We start from the raw sequence: 24,232 nt of genomic DNA on the forward strand, positions 1-24,232 counted from the left end.
CTGTGTAAAGTGGATCAGAATCCTTGTTCTGCTTCCCCAAGAAGGCTGTCCGGCCATCAAACCAATGGTGGGATTCAGCCGGTTCGAACGGGTTCACCAGAACCAATACCTAATTTTTTGTTGAGTTCGGCGAACCGGCTGTTAAAATAGCACTTGTCATCAGGGTCCTCTCTGAGGTGAGCGCCTGGACAGCCACCCCATGTGGAAGACACAAACTGACATTCCTCATTCTTTTTTAACATTTATCTGCGCAACAGCGGGTTCTAAGCGCCCCTAGTGATGTTCATTCCATCCATTGGGGGAAAACATTACCAGTGAGGACGCCAATCAAAAAGCAATATGGAACTGTCTTTAATAAGTTTTATTGTGTTTTGTCAGGTAATATTTAGTATTTTTCATTCATATTTTAAAACTTTTATAATCTAGTTTTGTATACCTCTTTTTTTTTGTTCTTATTTAAGTATTAAGTGTATGAAATAATAAACTACCTTTCGGTGTATCATTATTTTATACTTGAAACGGTCATGAGGGCAGAGAACCGGTTGTTAAATTATTTGAATCCCACCACTGGGTCAAATCAGGGACTGGACTTAGAAATGCTTTGCAAGGCTAACGCTCACCTTCCAACCTGCAAAATGCCAGTGGGAGGAATGGTGGAGGCCCAGCCGAAGGTGGGGTTGGAGGACAGAGACCCCCAGCCCACGTGACACAGGCAGCCTGCCCCGTTGGTACGGCGACCACGCTACCAAGCCTTTACAGGGGAGCCACAAGCAACGTCAATGGTCTTCTCTGATAGCCCCATCCTCCTCTGCAAGGTCAGTGTGCCCAGAGAGGCCTCCGCTAGCTGCCACTCTGCCAGCTGCAGTTTACACGGAAGGAGGCGCACACAACATCTCCTGCCCCTGGGATGTCGGCAGACCGGGTCACCCCTCCGTCCCCTTCCTCACTTCTCTCTCATTTGTAAATCCTGGTTGGCTTTTGCTCCTTGACTCAGTCTACCACCTGATTCCCTCTCATGTGAGAAAACAATTAGCGTGCAAAATAAACACCCCGCACAATAACCAACTGAACGCCCTTTGTTATTCTTCGACAGACGGATAGTGCCTGTTTCCACCTTTAAAAATATGCCCGTTCTTGCCCTGGCTGGTGGCACGGTGAATAGGGGAGTGCCATCCCAAAGCACGAGATTCACCGTCTCAATCCCGATGGTGCCAGCCTGACCCCCCAGGTCACTGGTTTGAGCCCGGTCAGGGCACAGACAAGAAGCAGTCAATGGCACAACTAACTGGAACAATGAGTTGCTGCTTCTCTCTCCCTCCCTCCCTCCCTCCCTCCCTCCCTCCCTCCCTCCCTCCCTCCCTTCCTCCCTCTCTGTTATTTCTCTCTCTCATACAAAAAGATATATGTTCATTCTTTACAGGGAATTAGATTAATGGAACATTACTGATTTTACTAGGGGCAGTGACAGGATAGTGGTTATGTATGAAGCTGTCTTTATTTCTTGGTGATCCATACTTATGTATTTAAAGATAAAGCATTATTTTACTTAAAATGTTTCAGCAACAAAACTACTCACACACACACAAAGCAAATATGGCTGACTATTAACAACTGTGAGTATATGAGTGTGCACTAAACTATTCTTTCCACTCATATATATATATACATATACATATACATATATATATGTGTGTGTGTATGTATGTATATATATAAAACTCTATATTCCTCTATTCTAGACTCCTTTTATAAATTTAAAGAAACTAAAATAAAATTCCCATGTTCATTCACACATAAGCAGAAGCATGTGCCAGGGACCGTTCTGATTCCTGAGACTCCCTTCTGCGTAGCTCTCTAGTAAGAAAATATGGCTGGAAGCACCCCAGGGGACAAGATCAGCACACACAGTTCGGGAGCGACCATCGAGGCCTGAGCAGGCACCCAGAGCGGTCGGTCCCGTGAGGTCATGGCCGCCCCCGCTGCAGGCAGAGGGCACAGCACAGGCAGAGGACACAGCACAGGCAGAGGTCACAGCACAGGCAGAGGTCACAGCACAGGCAGAGGACACAGCACAGGCAGAGGGCACAGCACAGGCAGAGGGCACAGCACAGACAGAGGGCACAGCACAGGCAGAGGACAAAGCACAGGCAGAGGTCACAGCACAGGCAGAGGACACAGTGGATTCTGACTCACGGTCAAGCTTCGTGAGCTCCTCTTCCTGCCGGGGGCCGGAGGCTTCGGGAGAAGGCTCCGAGATGCCAGCATCCCGGCCTTCGACGGGCAGGGGCTGGTGGAGATCAGAATCCTCCCCTCCTGGAATAAAGACGAAAGTAAGTGTGGTTGTGTGTGTGTATGGGGATGTCCATGACATTTTTCTGACTTTGTTCATCGACGCAAGGACACAGCACAGGAGACACTGCTGTAGCCAGCTCCAAACTTAACCAAAAATAAAAATAATCAGAAACCTGCCAAGGTTTCCATTTGAAAAGAGGCTGCTTCAACCCAGACCTTTGTCCCTCCAGCCCCCTCCCTCCCCAACATCCTGCCTCTTCCTTGGGTCTCTTCTCTCCATTAAAACACAGTGACTGCTGAAGGCCACGGAGCAGAAGCCCCATCTCCCTCCAGGCGCCTGTGGGCATTCAACTCCGGGAGGCTGGATGTCAGAAAAGGAAGTCACCTCAGAGACCGACTCCCTCACTTTACAAATGAGGAGCCACAGGTTCCAGAGAGGGGTGGCAACTGGCTCGAGATCACACAGCAAGTCTATGCCCAATGGAGCCAGGTCCAGAACCAGCACCCAGCAGGTGGCTCTGCCTACCGCCCTGACACCCACCTTCAGTCCTCACATAGGAACTGGGGGGGTGGGGGAGGTCGGGATGCCGTCCTCGCCTCCCTCCCTGCCTTCCCACTCCTCCTGGTCCTTGTTCCTCGAACTAGAGAACTTAACCATACAGCTGTCATTTATGGAGCACTTCCCACGTGCCATCTCTGGGCCACAGCCACCCCATGAGAAAGCAAATGTCATTATCTCCATATTATCCATGATAAAAAAAAATAATAATAAAGGCTCGGAGAGGACAGTCGCAGCCCCAGGCCCCACGGCTCAGCTGGAGGTGGAGCTGGGGTATATGACCTCCCCTCTCAGCCATGGTGCTGTTCCTAATAGCCGTCCTAACTTCCAGGTCCCCTCTGTTGACAGGTTTGAGGAGCCAGCTTAGAGCACCCTAGCCCTTGGGGTTGGGGCAGTGGGGTTACCATAGAAACAGGCACAGTCTGCTCACCCCTGGGTCCTGGGCCCGGGTCAGCCTCCTCGGAGCACGTGACAGCAGCCGTCTTGGGCACTGCCACCTCTTGGCCCTCAGCTTCCTGATCTTGGGACCCTCTGGCTTCCTCGTCCACGTGTTTCTTGTGACCATGTTTCTTGCGGTTGGCCTTCTTGTCGTGGGCTTTCTTCCTGGGAGCCGGCACCGCCCCCGGAGACTCGGAGGTCTCTGCGGGCTGGGGGAGGCCCTCTTTCCCCCTCGCCCTCCTGCCGGCCTTCTCACGGGGCTCCTCGGGGCCCATCCTCAGGAGGAAGTTCAGTGCGGTCTTCAGCCAGCCCTGCTGGGCCCAGCCCTGGGCCTTGTCCTTCTTGGTGTCTTGCGGGGGTCTCTGTTCGCAGGGGACAAACTCCCTGGTCCCCTCCAGGAGGGCGGTGCCCGTGCTGCCCGGAGCCTCGGGGGGCCCTGGGCTTTGGGGGCGTTTGCGCCCCTCGTGGCTGGTCCTCTCCGGAGGCCCCCGGCTAGAGGGGTTGGCAGGCAAGGAGAGGCTCTGGCTGTCCCATGACTCTGAGACTTTCCTGGGGTTCTGCAGCCTGTCCAGGGACCTGGCTCTTCTCTGTGACAGAGGCTGCCCCGTGCGCCGCGGACCCTCCATGGTGCTGCAACCGAAACAAGGAGCTCCGTCAGCGCAGGCCTCCCGCAGACTGCCCGGCCGGCCGGCACGCCGCCAGGGGTGCCCATCGCCCGGGGTCTGGCACGCCGCCAGGGGTGCCCATCGCCCTGCGGGCCGGCACGCCGCCAGGGGTGCCCATCGCCTGGGGGCCGGCACGCCACCAGGGGTGCCCATCGCCCTGCGGGCCGGCATGCTGCCAGGGGTGCCCATCGCCCTGTGGGCTGGCACGCCGCCAGGGGTGCCCATCGCCCGGCAGGCCGGCACGCCGCCAGGTGTGCCCATCGCCCGGCAGGCCGGCACGCCACCAGGGGTGCCCATCGCCCGGCAGGCCGGCACGCCGCCAGGTGTGCCCATCGCCTGGGGGCCGGCACGCCACCAGGGGTGCCCATTGCCCTGCGGGCCGGCATGCTGCCAGGGGTGCCCATCGCCCGGCGGGCCGGCATGCTGCCAGGTATGCCCATCGCCCGGGGGCCGGCATGCTGCCAGGGGTGCCCATCGCCCTGCGGGCCGGCATGCTGCCAGGTGTGCCCATCGCCCAGCGGGCCGGCATGCTGCCAGGGGTTCCCATCGCCCTGCGGGCCGGCATGCTGCCAGGGGTGCCCATCGCCCAGCGGGCCGGCATGCTGCCAGGGGTGCCCATCGCCCTGCGGGCCGGCATGCCACCAAGTGTGCCCATCGCCCTGCCCGCTACCAGCCGTGACCGCGACTCTCCAAGCTGTTGTCCCATTTCCATTCCTCAACAACCCTGGGAGGGAGGGGCACCCTTGTCCCCTTTCTCTCAGGGTCAAAGCCCTGACAATGGCCGGCAAGACCTCCTGACCTGGTCTCATTACCTGTCCACTCACCTCTCCCTCACCTACTCCAGTCACACCGCCCTGCTCACCATCCCTCAGGCCTGCTCTGCCTCTGGGCCTTCACACTGGCCGTTCTCTACTTCTAGAACATTCTTCCTCTAGACAGTCTTATAATTTGTTCCCTCACTTCCTTCAGGGCTCTGCTCAAATATCCCCGTCACGGACCCCCCCCCCCCCCGCACTCGCACATCCTCTCCCCCCCTTCCCCTGGTTGCCGGCTGTTTAACTGATTGTTGTCTGAGTCTCTCTCCCCTCCTTTGTCCGGTGTGCTAGGCCCTGTATCCTGAGTGCCCAGAACAACGCAGGGCACAGCAAGCAGTGGCCCTCAGCAAGGACCTGTTACACAAACGAGGACGTGTACAGTCCGTGGGGGTAGCTCTGCCTGCATGGCAACACACGACAAATGTGTCCGGACTGAAGAGAAGAAAAATTTAGGTTGAAGCTCTATTCGATTTTAAAATCGAAGCAAGCTGAGCCACAAATGTTTACTGAGTGGTGTTTTCGAGTCCTCTCTGACTTTCCTGCGTGTTTCAGAGCTCAGAGCTAATTGGACGGGGCTGGCAGAGAAAATCACAGCACCAGCCAGACACACAGGACACCCTGGTTCGGTCAGCCCTCTTCTTCCTGCACTAACGTGGGCTCGAGGCGGGGGGTGGGGGGGGGAGGACTGTGGGCGGAGGGCCAGAGCATCCTTCCCTAGTTAATGGAAAAAAAGGCACAGTAATCTGTTCAAAGCCCGTCATTGCTATGGAAACCGTTTTCACCATTGCTGATGGTCACAGTGTCCCCCTACTGCATTCAAAGGACACGCCGCTCCTTGGAATCCGAGTATTGATCAGCGCATCATCAGCAACAGTGTTTTTTTCCAGACTGCTTTGATGTTGGCCGCCCTCTCCCTGGAAGAGCAGCACTGGGTCTGAGGGAGGAGCAGCTGCCGCCCCGCAGGCAGGGGAGGCGGGGGGGGGGGGGGGGGGTCGGGGGGGGCGACGGGCAGCCCTGGCATTTCCCTGGTGAAGGAAGACTCCTCCTAATCCCAAACCCAGGGAGCTCTTCTCGTTCTCCCTCCTCCCCGTAAAATGCTGCAGCATTTGCTACCATGTCCACTCCCTTATTCCTGCAAACTCTTTTCTCTCTGGGCAGCTCCCAACTCTCTGATGACCCCTCCTGGGGTCAAGACAGTGTGGCCAGAGGGCAAACCCACCCACCCCAGGGAGACACTTTGGAAGAGCCTCTGTGTGGCCAGGGGCTGCCATTGTGGCCATTCACATGCAGGTTCTCATTGAATTCAGGCAGATGGAAAAAAAAAAAAACCCAAAACGGCAGAGTGGGCTGTTCTGAAAAGCAGAAAACCTGCTTTTCTCATGGAGGGCAAGGGATCAGGGAGGAGAGAAAAAGAAATCCTCTGGCACCTCTCGGTGGTGGGGCAGAATCTTCCCCCCCCCCCCAGTAAACATTAGCATAACAACGGCGCTTCCCAAGCAGGAAGGTAATTAGCTCTTTCACCTGGGCAGCAGTCATTTGAATAATAAAAGTGAGCAAAACCAGAAAATACAGATTTTACAAACTTATTTGCCCAACAGCCTCTCTTTGGCCCACATGTCCTCAGACCTTGGACGTCCCTGACTCCCGGGAAGATTGTGTTTTCTCTCTTAACACACCAAATTCTGCGTGCTGAGATGAAATCTTCCCAGACTCTCTGTCGACACTGCCTGTCCAGAATCCATCAAAGCAAGACCTTCTCTCCCCTTTCTCTTTTTTTTTTCCTTCTTCTGTGCCCATGGGCCAACTCCCATGCCGCCTGGCTGTGGGGAAGGGCGTGCTCCCAGCCCAGTAACCCTGAGACAGGGCAGCCTCCCTGCCTGGAAACCCGGCGGGCCGCTCGCTGGGATAAACTTGTTTGTTTATCGCCTTGGCGGAAACCGGTTTCAGGGCAAAGTCCAAGCCTGCTCTGAACCCCCGGGGTGAGCTGCATCATAGGACCGCTGATAAGAAGAGACGCACACCAGCCAACCACCCACCGGGACGGCGCACCGGGCAGACCTGGGCTCACGGCGGGCCAGACGTGTTTGCCCGGTGTTCCCAAGCACGCTGCTATTTTTAGTTTATTATCTGAGTATACATTGACCTCATCTGTACATGATTCTCTAATCAATAACCCGGCCCGGTCGCTCTGTAACTGCCTGGCGCCAGGCACTGTGTTGTAGACCGATTCTGTCTCTGCCCCCGGACAACACACAATAGAACTGAACAAATAGCCAACTACCGCGTGTGACACGCACAGGCGGACCGAGTCAACACCCACAGACAGTGCCGTGGACTGAGTGTTCGTGGCCCCCCAAGTAAAACTCATTGTTAAATCCTAACACCCGAGGTGACGGTGTCAGCAGGCGGGGCCCTCAGGAGGTGACTGGGTCACTGATAGTGTCCTTCTCGAAGGCTCCCCAGAGGACCCCCTGGCCCTGCTGTCACGTGAGAACACAGAGAGACGGGGACTGCCTATGAATCGGGAAACCTTCGCCAAACACTGCGTCTGCTGGCCGCTCGGTCTCAATCTTCCCAGCCTCCCGGACTGTGAGAAATACATTTCTGTTCTTCATAAGCCGCCCGGTCTGTGGTCAGCTGTGACAACGGCCCGCGTGGACTAAGACACTCGCGCATCCCAGAAACACGCGCCGGGCACCTACATGGACTCAGGGCACCTTGTATTTTTTTTCCGCCCCGAGGGCCAGGGAATAATTATCTGAGCATCCGTGTGCCATCCGTCCGCCCTCCTCGTCTGAAGCCCAGTTGCAGAGAGCGGCCCCGAGAACACGCAGTCCCGCTGCCACAGCCGCCCCGCTTTGCAGGTGCTCAGTGTGGGTGGCGCGAATAAACGATACACAGTCATGCCCACACGTGACCAGCTCACCTGCGTGCTGCCACACGGCCTCCAGAATGCCTTTTCATCTATGTTATCCCTTTGCCGCCTGGCCATGCCCTGTCAATCAGAGGGGCTGCGGTGGGGACCAGAGGCTCGGAAGGGTTAAGAGACTTTCCCAAGGTCCCACGCCGGGAAGCGAAGACAGTTGGGGCTGGAATCACTTCTCTGGATTCTAAATTCTTTATTCTCTCTCCTACACCACGGGGCCTCCCGTAAACATAGACAAGCATGTGTACACACGCACACGCGCGCACACACACACACACACACGGACTTGGAAGTGAGCAAATCTTTTATTTTGCACCAACGGAGATAACTACATCTACACACAGACCCACTGTGATCTATACACATCAACTCACACACCACATGTGCCCAGGTAAAGACACACCTGTGCCCCAGAGTCAGATTGTCGACACAGGGAGGGGCTCATGGAGTCCTGAGCAGAAAGCCAGTCAGTGGCCTGGAGGGTCAAGGGCAGCACCCTGCTCATGTCAGCTTCTCCTCAGCACAGGCGGCCCCATGGACCCTCCAGACCTCTAAGGTGACATCCAGTTTCTTCCGTGCTCAAAGCCTTCCACCTGGGCTTCCTCAGTGGTGCGGGTCCCATCAGGGGTCACACCTCCCCGCTCACAGGGGACCAAGGAGCCTTCTGGGGTAAGACCCTCAACCTCCACCGGCCTGACTCTCGTGGGGGACAAGGCGGTCATCTCTCCCCTCAATAGTCAGCCCATCCTTCTCCTTTGCGGGGCCCCGAACAGGCTCCTAAGGGCCTGACAAGCATCTAGCCCCACCTCCCGCGGTGTCGGACCCCCATAGGCCACCTTCCTGGAAGGCAGACGTGCGTGCAACCCCTGTCGGAGCGAGCGTTTCCTACAACGGGAACTCACACCCTTGGAGGCAAAACGCTCAGCCTGGGTCTGAGGGAAAGTCCTCAGGCTGAGCTGAAGCCCTTCACACCCCTGTGGAGAGGTCACGGCACCACCCTTCGAGCCCTCCCTGTTCTAGTCCTCCCTGTTCTAGTCCATAAGCCCCCTCTTGCCTGGGTCTCAGATCACACTGCCTCTAGACCTGTCACCCTCCCCCGGGCACTCCCTAGCCGGCCCTTCTCCACGTCAAGGCCTCAGGCCCAGATGGAGGTCCGGGTCCCATGGGCTTCTCTGCACATGGAGCCTCAGGCCACAGAGTCATCTGAGCAGCTGACACTGGGGACGAGAGCTCAGCCTGGGCCAACCAACAGCTCAGTGTCAAGTGTGCGCTTGGACCACCTGCCCGTTCCTGACTCTCATCATGAAACTGTCACCGGTGCCTAGTTCCCAGAAGCTCGGGGATCTTTTGAGAATTTTTCAAAACCCAAAAGAATGAGCCCCCTCAGAGGGGCAGGCCTGGCGCGGGGGCAGCGGGATGTCATTCACAAAGCCGGAGGGCGCCAGGGACGACCACCGCCCCCCTCCATCCATCACGAGTCCAAGTCCCCGGGGGGGCCACACCACCGTCCCCCGCCCCACTCTGGTCTTCTCTCCAAGACCCAGTCACGATGATGGTCCCCCTCCGGTCCCTGTCAGGGCACCGGGCCACCAGAACGCCTTTCGTCAGGTCTCTCTGGACTTGGACTAACTTGCAAAAACCTGAAAATGTAAACCTTAGTCCAGTCGTAGGTAACCACATCCCCTTCCATGTATGTGACGTTTCCCTTTAATGCGTGTCTTCCCGTCAATCTGACCAATAATTTGACTGATACAACATCCAGTAGAAAAACGAGCAGGCGAGGCATGGGACGCCACCCCATCCTGCGAAGGGGGAAACTGAGGCCCGACAGGCTGAAGTTCCTTGACTTGAGCTCAGACCCTTTCGCGTGACGCCCGTTGTGACACCCGTTTGAGATCACGTCCTAAAGCCCTGCTGTGTGTGCTGACCTGTGGTGGCACAGTGGATTAAGCGTCGACCTGGAAATGCTGAGGTCGCCGGTTCGAAACCCTGGGCTTGCCTGGTCAAGGCACATATGGGAGTTGATGCTTCCAGCTCCTCCCCCCCTTCTCTCTCTCTGTCTCTCCCTCTCCTCTCTAAAAAATAAATAAATAAATTTATAAAAAAAAAAAAAGCCCTGCTGTGTCATTCTAGACAGGAAGAAACTGAGGCCTCAGGGGGGACCGGCAAGCTGGAAGCAATATTGGGACCGGACTCAGGGCCTAACCCCCTGGGTCTACACTCCGTTTAGGACCCCAAGAGACCCAACCACTGCTCCAGTCCCCTAAGGAGAAAGTATCGTTCCACCAACCTCGGATCACGAAAGTCACTCCTGTCCCAGGACACCGTTGGCCGGGACCTCCGGACCAGGGGGCTCTGTGGCAGAAACCCTGAGAGGCTGAGCCTGCCCGCTGTCAGCTGGAAGTTGTATCCAATGAGGAACAGGAGGTCCCGCTCTCCCAGGGAGAAGATGCGGCTACTGCTGCTCCCAGTCTCCAGGCCGGCTCCCATATATACCTACCTGTCTCCCAGGAGCTGAGCTCACGGGCCGTGGACCCAGGGGCCGCCCCCTCTGACCCGGCCCGGCCCGGCCCGCCCAGCGCTGTTTCCCGCTCCTCAGGAGACGGGAGGCTCACTCCAGCCACCCTGAAAACAGCAGTTTCGTTTGACAACTTCCTTATTACACTCAACCCCAACAAGAAAACAGCCCTGAGCTGGCCGGGGGCCAGTCCTCAGAATAAAAAAAAGGTGCTTATGGGAAACACGGGTGGGGGGGAGGGGCAGATAGGATTCTCATCTCCACACCCTCCCTCCGCTCTCCCCGAAGCACTCCAAAGAAAGAAGGACGGACAGAGAAGGGTCATGAGTGGAATACCTGTCCTCCTCCTTGACCTGCAGACACAACTCAGAAGGCGGCGTTGATCGGGATGTGCGTCCCAAACCCGGCCACCCCTGGTAGGCTGTCCTGCCTCTGGACAGAGCACTCTAACTAGTCTTTTTAAAAAATCATATTTTCACTTTCGGTAGTGCTAGAATTTTTTTTTTTTTTTTGATAGAGTACATACATGTTTGTTCTCATACATCAGAAAAGAAAAGCTAGTGTCATTTAAACAAAAGTAAAAAAAAAAAAAAGTCAGAAATTGTATTTTGGTTAACTGACGTGGGGTGGCATTACAAATGACAATTCCCAGACTGTAAATATCTATGTATTTATGAAATATTTCTAAAGTAAACATTTAAAACGCTGGACTTTGAGGTCACCCATAGCTAAAACCATATATCAGCCATGTGACCTCTGGATGGGGGGGGCGAGGGTGGGGGTCACGTGTCTGAGTTTGTTTCTCACTCGAAAAAGGGGTTTCCTTGTTTATAAGAATATGCATCTATGTTATTATGTGATAACACTTCAAAGAACTGAGTGCCAGGCACCTTCTAAGTTCTGTGCACTGAGGGTGCCTGGCCCCTCACTCGTGCTCGATAAAGGGCCCACAGTGTTCTTGGCAGCGGAGTTAGGGATGCTTCATTCATTCTGTGAAGCAAACAGGTCTGGATTCTCTGTGCTGGCCACTGTCTCAACACTGCATTTAGGGAATACTGTAGAGACACCGGGAGCCAACACGGCCTTCCAACAGGGGTTAGGTAGATCCCTGATGTCACTGACTTAACAGAACTGTGGTTTTTTTTTCTTTTTTTTAATTTTTGCATTTTTCTGAAGCTGGAAACGAGGCAGTCAGACAGACTTCCGCATGCGCCTGACCGGGATACACTCGGCACGTCCACCAGGGGGCGATGCTTTGCCCCTCCGGGGGTCTCTCTGTTGGGACCAGAGCCAGTCTAGCACCTGAGGCAGAGGCCACAAAGCCATCCCCAGCGCCCGGGGCCATCTTTGCTCCAATGGAGCCTTGGCTGCAGGAGGGGAAGAGAGAGACAGAGAGGAAGGAGAGGGGGAGGGGTGGAGAAGCAGATGGGCGCTTCTCCTGTGTGCCCTGGCCGGGAATCGAACCCGGGACTTCCGCACGCCAGGCCGACACTCTACCACCGAGCCAACCAGCCAGGGCAGAACTGTGATTTCTTACCCACCTCCTCCAAGCATCATGCATACCCCACCTTTGTGGCGTGGCTGGGAAGAGGGCACACAGAGAAAGTCGGAAAAGCAGGCAGAGGGGAAGGGGGAGTTACTGTTTCGCAGGACAGAGGATCAGCTCGGGAAGATGAGAAAGTTCTAGAGATGATGGTGGGAAGGGTTGTACAACACGGTGGATGTACTTAATGCTACTGGGCTGTATTTTACCACAATTAAAGAAAGAAATCAGGCCCTGGCCGGGTGGCTCAGCAGTAGAGCATCGGCCTGGCGTGCGGGGGACCCGGGTTCGATTCCCGGCCAGGGCACATAGGAGAAGCGCCCATTTGCTTCTCCACCCCTCCCCCTCTCCTTCCTCTCTGTCTCTTTCTTCCCCTCCCGCAGCCAAGGCTCCATTGGAGCAAAGATGGCCAGGGTGCTGGGGATGGCTCCTTGGCCTCTGCCCAGGCGCTAGAGTGGCTCTGGTCGCGGCAGAGCGACGCCCCGGAGGGGCAGAGCATCGCCCCCTGGTGGGCAGAGCCTCGCCCCTGGTGGGCGTGCCAGGTGGATCCCAGTGGGGCGCATGCAGGAGTCTGTCTGACTGTCTCTCCCCGTTTCCAGCTTCAGAAAAAAAAAAAAAAAAAAGAAAGAAATCAGACGGAGGGAGGGGCAGGGAGCCACGGCGGGTGGCGGGGGGGTGGGGAGGAAAGCACTGTGCCGGGAGCTGCCCTAGACCCACTCGTTCCATCCGCAGGGGCTCACCGGAGGGAGCGGCATCCTGGGGCCATCGTGGGCATCGGCACCTTCTCCACCTGGGCAGAGGGCCAATCTGGCCCTGTCCTCGGTGCCCATCGAAGACCAAGCCTCGGGGGACCTGTGGAGAGACACTTGGCCCACAGCCAGGGCCGGCTGCGTGTTGTGTGCGAAATTTTTCACCTTTGTTCAAAAGTGTGAAAAATTTCAAAACAGAGACAAAGGAGCATGAAACCAATCCCAGGCCCTTGTGGGCATGGGCCCCATGCAACTTGTACAGGTGGCATGGCCATGCAAGGGACTCTGATGGGGACAATCCCCAACCAGGTGCTGTGAGGAAAGATGGCAGAAGAAGGCAGAGAAGAAGATTGAGAATAATTTTTTTTTTAATTTTAATTTGCCCTGGCTGGTTGGCTCAGTGGTAGAGTGTCAACCTAGTATGTGGATGTCTGGGGTTTGGTTCCCAGTCAGGGCACACAGGAGAAATGATCGTCTGCTTCTACACCCATTCCCCTCTCCGTTCTCTCTCTCTTCCCCTCCAGCAGCCATGGCTCAACTGGTTCAATTGTGTTGGCCTGGGCGCTGAGGATGGCTCCTTGGACTGCCTCAGGTGCTAAAAATAGTTCAGTTGCCAAGCAACAGAGCAATGGCCCCAGATGGGCAGAGCATCACCCCATAGGGAGCTTGCCAGGTGGATCCAGATCCAGGAGCATGTAGGAGTTTGTCTCTCTGCCTCTCCTACTCTCACTTAATTATAGAAAAATTAATTTAAGTATAACATAAAAGTACACAAATTATAACTACACAGCCTGAAGAATTTCCATAAAGGGAAGAAATAAACCTGCGTCACCGGCACCCAGACTAATGAACAAAACACTACCTGCACCGCAGAACCACCCCCACCACACCTCTCACGGGCACCACTCTCCTGACTTTGAAGTGCCTAGGTCATTTTTGCCTGTTTGGGGGTTTTATAGAAATGGGAGTCACACTGCATGCTTTCTTTTATGTCTCCCCCCCCCCCACTCTATCTCATGTTTATGAGATCAGCCACACTGCTGTGTGGGGCTGTCGTTGTACATTCTCAGACTGTCACTGTCAAGTGTCAGAAAGGATGTGGGGTGACCCAAACTCCTCCACTGCCAGTGGGCGTGGCAATGGCACAGAGACCTTGGGAAATGGAGTGGCAGCATCTACTTCTGCTGAGCGGACACCACCAGTGAGCCAGCCCTCCAGTGCTGGGCACACGCACAACAGAAATGCATGCACGTGTCCCCAAAACAACATTTGTAAGAGCAATAGATCAGCACTATTTGTAATCGCCCCAAACTCAAAAACTTGAAACAACTCAAATTCCCAGGAACAATAAAATGAGCAAACGGTCTGTTCATAAAATGGAGAATATTTTCCCTGAGAGTCTGTCTGTTTGTTTAGAAAAATTATTTACCCTGTCGTGTGACCTGGGTACACAACACAGGGACATAGAGGATAAACTTGGTCTTGTGTGAAAAATGAAGAAAGCAATTTAAGAGAGTGCCCTGTCTCAGGAGCCGTGGGTGGGGCAGTCCTGAGTGACACATTTAAGAGAGAAAGAATTCCCACCAGATACTCAAACCCCTCTGAGTTTGGAATCCTGTTTCCCAGAATTCTACCTCCATACTGGCAAGGTCCTTTGCATTATGGAAATTCCCAGGAGCAAAGAGCAAGGGTATGAACATGCCCCCTTCCCAGGGCCACACCCTCTGCTTGGAATCCTCCAATTCAAAGTCCAGCCGCACCCTGTGTTTGCGCCTCCCACCAACTGAGCCGCCTAAAAGAGCCGTCTTCAGTGCCGAAGTCCTCAGGCCAGAAGGTAGTCTCAGAATATTCTTTTGGTTCCTGTGCAGCAAAAACAACTGAATTTTGGGCTTGTACCTAAAAGTGCTCAACGAATCTCTATTCCCATCTATGCACTCTTGCCTCAGTGACTTTTCTGTCCCTCTCGTGGACCCCACAGTCGCCCCTCCCTCAGTTGCTCCCAGGTTCCCGCTGTAAGTGGGCAACTCAGTTGACCATCATGATGACTAGCAGCTTTGACATGGGACAGAGCTGCCCTGTCCCCGGCTCCTCACTCCCAGCGGGCACACACTAGTTAGAGTACTAATAACAGCCATTTATGCTTTCTCTGTGTCAGGCCCTGTACTAAGAGCTTTGACATGCGTTATCTATTTTTACCCTCCTAATGTGTTTATAAAGTAGATAGTGTTTTATTTTACAAGTTCGGAAAGTAAGGCTCAGACAGACAGTGCTTCAGTGACACTGCTAAATGGCAGACTAAGACCTGTCAGCCAGTCTCCAAAGCAGGTCACTACCCATGGCAGACTAAGACCTGTCAGCCAGTCTCCAGAGCAGGTCACTACCCATGGCAGACTAAGACCTGTCAGCCAGTCTCCAGAGCAGGTCACTACCCATGGCAGACTAAGACCTGTCAGCCAGTCTCCAGAGCGGATCACTACCCATGGCAGACTAAGACCTGTCAGCCAGTCTCCAGAGCAGGTCACTACCCATGGCAGACTAAGACCTGTCAGCCAGTCTCCAGAGCGGGTCACTACCCATGGCAGACTAAGACCTGTCAGCCAGTCTCCAGAGCGGGTCACTACCCATGGCAGACTAAGACCTGTCAGCCAGTCTCCAGAGCGGGTCACTACCCATGGCAGACTAAGACCTGTCAGCCAGTCTCCAGAGCGGGTCACTACCCATGGCAGACTAAGACCTGTCAGCCAGTCTCCAGAGCAGGTCACTACCCATGGCCCGCCATTGTTCATCTTTTTTCTTTTCTTTTTTTTTCATTTTTCCGAAGCTGGAAACCGGGAGGCAGTCAGACAGACTCCCGCATGCGCCCGACCGGGATCCACCGGGAATGCGCACCAGGGAATGATGCTCTGCCCATCTTGGGGCGTCGCTCTGTTGCATCCAGAGCCATTTTAGCGCCTGAGGCAGAGGCCACAGAGCCATCCTCAGTGCCCGGGCCATCTTTGCTCCAATGGAGCCTCGGCTGCGGGAGGGGAAGAGAGAGACAGAGAGGAAGGAGAGGGGGACGGGTGGAGAAGCAGATGGGTGTCTCTCCTGTGTGCCCTGGCCGGGAATCGAACCCGGGACTCCCGCACACCAGGCCAACGCTCTACCGCTGAGCCAACCGGCCAGGGCCCATTGTTCATCTTAACCTCAGTGTTCACAGCTGTGCAACGGGAATAACTGATACCAACCCTGGAAGGTTGCTAGGAAACTTGAAGGAGGCATCACCTGAGCACCTATCCCGGGGCACACAGTCAGCACTTGGGCAGTGACTGCATTAGGTCTTGGAGACCCCCTGATGAGGTCTCACCTTAGGAACTGGGGGCCCACAGTCCTCTCGTGGAACTTGATCCGAGCCTGACAGTATTTGCATGAGTACGGCCAGCTTGAATACTTCCCTGCCCTCCTCTTTCCTAAGGACATTGGACTGCTCACCCTCCGTGGCTGAGGCCAAGCTCTCACACTCTCTGGGTAAAGAAAGCACTTGGTCAGAATGGCTTAAGCCAGGGTGTCTCACCTTGGCTCTATTGACATTTTTGGCCAGATAACTATTTGTTATGTGGTTTGTCCTCTGTATTGTAAGATGTTTAGTATTATCCCTGGCCTTTGACCACCAGATGCCAATAGTGAAAACCAAAAATACCCCCAGACATTACCAAATATCCCCTGGAGGACGAAATCATCTCCAGCCGAGAACTACTGGCTAATGCAACAATGATGTGTAATGAGCTCATCCAACCAGGAGTCCCTGAAGGTAGGTAGTTCCAGGTTTGATGCTAACAAGAACTAGTGTTATCCTGATGCTCATCTCCTCATGGTCACAAGATGGCTGCCGCAGACCTCACTGCGTCCTCATCACAATCCCCCTCAAAGGCCAGCAAGTAGGGCAAAGTGATGGTGTCATGTGTGGCTTCACCTTTAATGTGAAGAATCTTCCCAGACATGTCTCAGAAGATCTTTCCTGTATCTTATTGGTCAAAACTGGTTATATGTTCAGCCTTAGCTGCAAGGAAGGCTGGGAAAATGACTAGGTGGCCAGGGAGAAGGAGGTTAGAAATAGAATGTGCTCTCCCTGACATGGTAGTGTGGGCAGCCCTCATACCTTGGAAATTATCTTTCTATCTGTTTTACTTACGAAACCATGAGAAACTTCAGGACAGGGACCTCCTTATGTTTTCCTTGGTAGCCTCTTAGCCCGGTGCTCAGCACTAAGACGGTGCTCAAGAAGTTCTCGTTGAATAAATGAATGAGTGAGTGAGTGAATGAATGAGTGAATCAGTCAATCAATATTTACCATTTCCCTTCCTTGTTTATACCACCAAGAGTTTCTTTAAAGGCAATTATTTATGCATATGCAAACTAAACTTGGGCTAACTACAAAAAAGCCTCTAATGCAAATCATAATACAAAAAATGTTCCAGTTCTTCCAACAAGCCATGATACCTCTGGTCACTGCACATGCTGTTCTCTTTGTCCAGAACATTCTTCCTGCCACCTCCAACCTCCCTTACCCACATAGCCAGCTCCTACTCACCCTCCAGGTCTGTGCTCAGACGTTGCCGCCTCTGAGAAGCTTTGGCTAAGCAAAGGATGCTGTACCCCAAAACAGGCAAACTAATAACGGCAGACAAGAAGAGAATAAATCTCTTAAACGTGCAAACATCACACACAATAGTGAGGAAATCAGAGGGGTTCCAACGGAAAACAGGAATAAAATACATATAAAGGCAATTATCTTATAATTAGTTAACATTGTTCTCAGAATTTCTGACCAATGCAACAAAACATGAAATAGAAATAAAAGTAATAACTAAAAGGTAACTAGGTAGGTAGATGGGTAAATGGATGGATATAGATAGATATACATACATGATACAGATACAGATAACTATAGGTGTAAATGTAGACCTGGATCTAGACTTAGGTATCAGCTTCCGCTTTGGCCAGCTTCTGAACATAGAGCTACTTTTTAAAAATCCTTTCAAATATCTCATCAGGTTTCATCCGGGACAAACAGTAAATATTCCTGACAGTATCAAACAACCCCACGGACTCATGAGCCATCCCCAAAGAGCGTGCAAAATATCCAGAGCCACTCCCAAAGATAACCAAAAGAAAGAAAGGCTTAGAAACTCCTCCGAGGGCTGGCAATAGACCAGGGGTCCCCAAACTATTTACACAGGGGGCCAGTTCACTGTCCCTCAGACCGTTGGAGGGCCGGACTATAAAAAAAACTATGAACAAATCCCTATGCACACTGCACATATTTTAAAGTAGAAAAACAAAACGGGAACAAATACAATATTTAAAATAAAGAATAAGTAAATTTAAATCAACAAACTGACCAGTATTTCAATGGGAACTATGTTCCTCTCACTGACCACCAATGAAAGAGGTGCCCCTTGTAACAGGAGTCGGATAAATGGCCTCAGGGGGCCGCGTGCAGCCTGAGGGCCGTAGTTTGGGGACCCCTGCAATAGACCCTAGCTGCAAACGGCATGAAACCCACACTTCCATCCAGCCATATTTTGGAGCCTCCAACCTCATGATTAATCAGCCAAGAACTTGGGACATGAAATGAGACAAACAAGAAGGTTACAGCTACCCCTGAGAAAGAAAGGATCAATAACCAGTGGGTCTGGATCTGGAAAGGAACGGTGCCGTGAGACATTATCTCCCTCTCTCAGCGGAGCACACAACAGGGATCCCAGAGAGCCGACTCTGGCAGGAGTGCCTCCCCACCCTTCACTGGCTTCCTCTGCCGGTGTTTCTAGGATCCAGTCCGCAGGCTCCCAAGCCAGGGGGCTGTCAAGTAGAGAGAGCGGCTCTGGTATCTGCCAGGATTTCACAAGGTTTTCCATTTATTAATTTTATTTTATTGATTTTAGCAAGAGAGAAAGAGACAGAAACATCGAGCTGTGCCCTGACCGGGGAATCGAACTGGCAACCTCTGTGCTTCAGGACAATGCTTAACCAACCGAGCTATCCGGCCAGGGTTTCCACTCGTTTTAGTTTTAGTTTTCCCTTAGCAGTTCACCAGAAAATTCCTGTGTCTTGTTAACCCTGGGAGGGACCCGTATGGGTGCCCTCCTTCAAGGGTAGATGTGGGGGTGTCTGTGAGACCACTAAGGTGGCAGACTTTGGTTCGTGGTCATGCACTGTCCACAGAGAGGAAAGACAATTCAGACAGGTGAATAGAATATGCGTTAGAGCAGTGGTAGTCAACCTGGTCCCTACCGCCCACTAGGGGGCGCTCCAGCTTTCATGGTGGGTGGTAGTGGAGCAACCAAAGTATAAATAAAAAGATAAGAGGCCTGACCTGTGGTGGCACAGTGGGATAAAGCGTCGACCTGGAAATGCTAAAGTCACTGGTTCGAAACTCTGGGCTTGCCTGGTCAAGGCACATATGGGAGTTGATGCTTCCAGCTCCTCCCCCCTTTTCTCTCTCTGTCTCTTCTCTCTCTCCCTCTCCTCTCTAAAAAAAAAAAAAAAAAAAAAAAAAGATAGATTTAACTAGAGTAAGTTGCTGTATAAAGATTTATTCTGCCAAACAGTGAAAATCTGACATAAAGTACTTGGTAAGTAATTATTATTATATGCTTTAACTTGCTGTAACTCTGCTTTATACATTTTATAAAGTTACTTCCCTACTTTATAAATCACCATGACTGTGGAACCTGTGGGTGGTTAGAAAATGTTACTACTAACAGAGATACAAAAGTGGGCTACAAAAGAATAGCTATCCCACTGGGAACCCTTGCTTCAACGAAGGAGCTTGTCTACTTGGAGCGTTTTTCATCAGTCATTGTAGTTCTGGGTCGTCTTCAGTAAAATTGGTCTATGTACATGAGAAGGCACCATCATTTTCTTCAGTAAAATTGGTCTCTGTACATGAGAAGGCACCATCATTTTCTTCAGTAAAATTGGTCTCTGTACATGAGAAGGCACCATAATTTTTTATTTTTTAACATAAGACCAAGAAGGATTCCTAAAGAGGGGCCATCCTTGATGTATTTAGACTGGGATCCCCATTTCTGGAGTCTTCCCAAGAGCAAAGAAATAAATCCTAGATAGCCTAGGGGTAGGCATGTGTAGAGTTGGAACTTGAGTTTTGTTTAATAGTATAGTTTTATGAGAGTCTATATACCTTTTCCTGGTGGACAGCCTTGTCCACCCCGTGACTCTGTGTCCTTCTTTGCATGGAATTTTCTTGTGGGAGGTAAGCCACCCATTGTACAACGTGCTTGTCTGTGACCACACTGCCCTCATACAGGAGGCTTTTGTGTCGGAGGCACTCGTCTCTCGTAGGATGGGGGCCAGCGCTCTAGCAGCACTTAGGTGCCCAGCCTGCGCCCACCAATTTTCCATTTCAGGAAACCCACAAATTTACATCCAAACCAAGCACATTCAAATTCAGAAGCCAGAAGTGCAGCTCTGTAGGACAATCCATCCTTATCCAAATCCAAATCCCGAATGAAGTCAGAGAGCTCGACCAGGAAGGAGGGAGCCGGAAACCCACAAGGAGACTCACCAACCCTGAAACGAAAGGCGACTCACAGAAGCTCTGAGATCACGGGGCTCAGTGCGGGCACCTCCCTTGATTCCAGGGGTGACCTCCTTCAGATCCCACTTCTGACACCATTGATGTCAACCTAAATAAGGAGGTACACCGAGGCCACCTCAAATTATCAGAAATTTGAGTCATTTGAGAATAGCAGAGGAATTGCAGTTCTAGAAACACATGCCACAGCGAGCTACGGACGAGTCCATTGAGGGCTTAGGCAAGGAGTACAAAGAAGGGGAAGTCCAGCCAGAATCCAAGCACTAAGTCCATTGGCTTGAAAATGGGGAGAGACTCCTGGCAGATATTAATTGGTCAGGAGATAAGTCTCTATTTTCTGTAAATCAGATAGATATTTAATGGAAATCAGTCCCAGTTCTCAACTTGCATTTTTCTGAGGGTACATGCCAAAGGTTCTCCATTTTATATTCTCTAGTTTTATTTTAGATTTATATCCTTAGATAGGTGAGATAGCTATAGATAGATATAGTTATAGTTATAGCTATAGATCAGGGGTAGTCAACCTTTTTATACCTATCGCCCACTTTTGTATCTCTGTTAGTAGTAAAAATTTTTTTTTTTTTTTTTTCATTTTTCTGAAGCTGGAAACAGGGAGAGACAGTCAGACAGACTCCCGCATGCGCCCGACCACCGGGATCCACCCGGCACGCCCACCAGGGGCGGTGCTCTGCCCCCCAGGGGGCGATGCTCTGCCCATCCTGGGCGTCACCATATTGCGACCAGAGCCACTCTAGCGCCTGAGGCAGAGGCCACAGAGCCATGCCTAGCGCCCGGGCCATCTTTGCTCCAATGGAGCCTTGGCTGCGGGAGGGGAAGAGAGAGACAGAGAGGAAAGCGCGGCGGAGGGGTGGAGAAGCAAATGGGCACTTCTCCTGTGTGCCCTGGCCGGGAATCGAACCCGGGTCCTCCGCACGCTAGGCCGACGCTCTACCGCTGAGCCAACCGGCCAGGGCAGTAGTAAAATTTTTTAACCGTCCACCAGTTCCACAGTAATGGTGATTTATAAAGTAGGGAAGTAACTTTACTTTATAAAATGTATAAAGCAGAGTTACAGCAAGTTAAAGCATATAATAATAATTACTTACCAAGTACTTTATGTCGAATTTTCGCTAAGTTTGGCAGAATAAATCTTTATAAAACAACTTACTATAGTTAAATCTATCTTTTTATTTATACTTTGGTTGCTCCGCTACCACCCACCATGAAAGCTGGAACGCCTACTAGGGGGTGGTAGGGACCAGGTTGACTACCACTGCTATAGATGATATAGATAGCTATATGATATAGATATAGATAGGAAGGCAATATTATTATCCTTGTTAAAATATAATTACATAGCCAGAAAATTGGGATCAACAGAAATATTTATAAAAATTAGAATAAAACAAAGGAGGCTGTGTGCAAAATAAATACATTTTAAAAAGCTAGGGTGTTTTTTTACTGTTATTTACTAGGCTTTCTAGTTATTTTATTTCTATGTAACCAGTTAGAAGGTGTGATGACAGAAAATATCCCAACCACAATAACAATGAAAAGATCCTCTAACTTCCCCTAAGAAGAAACATATGAGACCTATAAGTGATATAAAAGATATAAAAGACATGAGAAACTATAGAAACATCTATACACTTGAATGGAAAACCTCTGGGAAAAGTCTCACTTCTCTGCTGATTCATTCACAGCTCACCACACTTCCAATTAAAATTCCGAAGAATTTCACCCAATTAGAATTTAGAAACTGACAAAAATTTTTCTGGCTATATCTCCACCTGGAGAATTAACAGGTAGGATTACTATCAAGCTTTTGGAAAAGAAAAATAATTGTGATGAGAGAGGGACATTTTCTCTGCCAGGTAGTAAATATACAATAAAGATAAAGAAGGAAAATAAAGTTGTCCACAAGATTAACAGGCAGATCAAAAGAAAAAACAGATAGCTTTGAAACCATTCCAAGGAACACAGGAATTTCATGTATGTAAAGCCAGTATCCACGGCCACCATCAGGCTGCCTGGATCGTGCAGGTTCGCATTTGATTTGGACAGATGGTAATGAAACAACAGAGCCAAGAACTGGTGGGCCATTACCTTTAATCCTAGCTTGCACCTGGCAGGCAAGAAAGAACAGTGGGAAAACACTATCCTTTCCATTCAGGGCTCCCAAAGCCACTGACTTATCTGAGTTTCCTAGAATCAAAGTTTCCACCAGCCTTATTCACCTCTGTTCCCCATCTTCTTCACTCTGCACAAACTGGCTTCTCCTTCAGCACTCCACCATCTTGGCTGCTTCTCCTCTCCTCCATGTGGCCTTTCTCTGCTCTTCTCTCTAATGCTAATCTCAGGAATTGAGAGAGCGCAAGCTCCTGGTTTTATAGTGCCCCATTTTATAGTATAGAAATTAAAACCTTTAATCCAATATACAAACAAGTAAGTCTCTGATACAAAGTCAGTTTGGGTGGGAAAGGTTTAGTCTTAACACTAAGCCTTAGGGTATAACGACCCTGCCTGCTTACAGCCTGTCCCCTACACCCAATGCAAACTACTATAAGCGGAGCAAACCTATATATTATATTTACAAACTTATTTGATCAACAATGTATGAGAAAGAACACAAACTGACAAGAAGATGTGGGTTATGTAGCAGATGGGATTGGGGACAATGGCTGGATTAGTTTAGATCTACACTTGATACTACAGTATAAAATAATTTCCAGGTGCAGTGCAACATTACATGTAAAAACAATGCCACTTTACAAATACCAAAAAAAAAAAGGAGGTAGATAACCTGCCCAGCTGGAGGTGGCAGGTTAGATAGATAGAGCGTCGACCCGGGATGCTGAGGTCCCAGGTTTGAGACACCGAGAACACCCTAAAAAAATAAAATCCAATGAAACAAAAGAGAAACTAATTAATCTTGAAATTGAAAACGTGAAGCCAGTATGGAGGCACCTGAAGCCCCGATCGATTCCTGAGGATTCCTGAGGCAATACTCACAGCTCTTTCTGCCCCTGGTGGCTCTTAGTCTCTCAGCTCCAACTTCCCAGTTCAGGGTGGGGACAGCTTCCCACCACAGAGGTTGTCTGCAAGGTCGCAAGGTGAAACGTGAGGGCCCCACTCTCTTCACAGGGGAATGTGATCAGATGGCGGCATCTCAGGCCCCAGGCCCCAGCAGGAAGGAGCGTGATGGGGGGAAGAGGTGGGCTTTTGCATTAATTAGCAAGTCCTCTCAGTTGATAAGTCGGATCACTCCACCCACACTAGGGGCTCTGAAGTTCTTTTATCAAAACAAGAGCCTACGGGACAGGCAGGCAAGCCCCCCGTTGGGTCATTTCTGCTGTGCTACAATAATAACAATACACGTCTGTGTGTGACTCAGAAGGCCAGAGACCCCACAACACCCCACTCCTTGGAGAGGGTCACTTTTTTTGAAATTGCTCTTCTGGGATGCTTTTTATAGAAAATAGCACAGCATCATTTATTATTATTATTGCCATCACCCTCCACGTTTTCACAGACAGGAACACTTTCAATATATACTGCTCTCCCTACCCCCTTTTATAATGTTCTTGTGTTGGCTCCACAATAAACATCGTCTTAAGGGATTTTTCAGCCAAAGAAGGAAGGAAACTCCCTTCTCCTTTCCAAGCCCTGAATAATTTCTTTCTTTTCCTTTTCTTTTTTTTTTTTTAACTTAGGAATGAAAGGCTGTGTACTCCGAGAAAGGTGACACTTGAGAGGGATGTCCCGCCACGCCTGCGTTTCCCAAGCAAAGTGACAGTAAGAAAATGTCATTTTACCAACAGTGGCTTCTCAGCCTTGTGCTGCTGATGACCTTTGTGCTTGAAACTTTCAGAGGCTGGAGCGGAACTGGCAGGGGCCCCTCCCCCGCGTCAATGTAGATAGGCAGGGAGGAGGGAGGGGACCAGAGCGGGAACCAAAACCAGCTTGTCAGCAGCGGCGAGGCCACCTCTCTCACAATTAGAGAACACCCAGGTTCAACCGTCCTTTTTTTCTACTGGGCACTGAGAATGACCATATTCCCCCTTGGATCAGATGATCCCGTGTATAAGACGCACGCAGGGCCAGTCGCCCCGGCCAGCATCATGCCGCCT

General features: G+C 51.4%; 1 protein-coding gene across 4 annotated transcripts in view; it reads right to left on the reverse strand.

The window, feature by feature from the left end:
• The window catches only part of BNIP5 (BCL2 interacting protein 5), a 36,143-nt gene extending 12,933 nt beyond the window's left edge, over positions 1-23,210 (reverse strand). The window contains exons 1-3 of one of the 4 annotated variants that reach the window (XM_066236827.1): positions 23,115-23,210; positions 3,282-3,919; positions 2,194-2,313 (exon numbers count right to left, since the gene is read on the reverse strand). In XM_066236827.1, coding sequence (XP_066092924.1) covers positions 2,194-2,313; positions 3,282-3,915 — 754 coding nt within the window. In that variant the 5' untranslated portion in view covers positions 3,916-3,919; positions 23,115-23,210. The other 3 variants (XM_066236911.1, XM_066236745.1, XM_066236653.1) reach the window with 3 other exon arrangements.
• Positions 23,211-24,232: the final 1,022 nt, after the last annotated feature.

This window comes from Saccopteryx bilineata, chromosome 1, assembly GCF_036850765.1.
Source record: "Saccopteryx bilineata isolate mSacBil1 chromosome 1, mSacBil1_pri_phased_curated, whole genome shotgun sequence".
NCBI lineage: Eukaryota > Metazoa > Chordata > Mammalia > Chiroptera > Emballonuridae > Saccopteryx > Saccopteryx bilineata.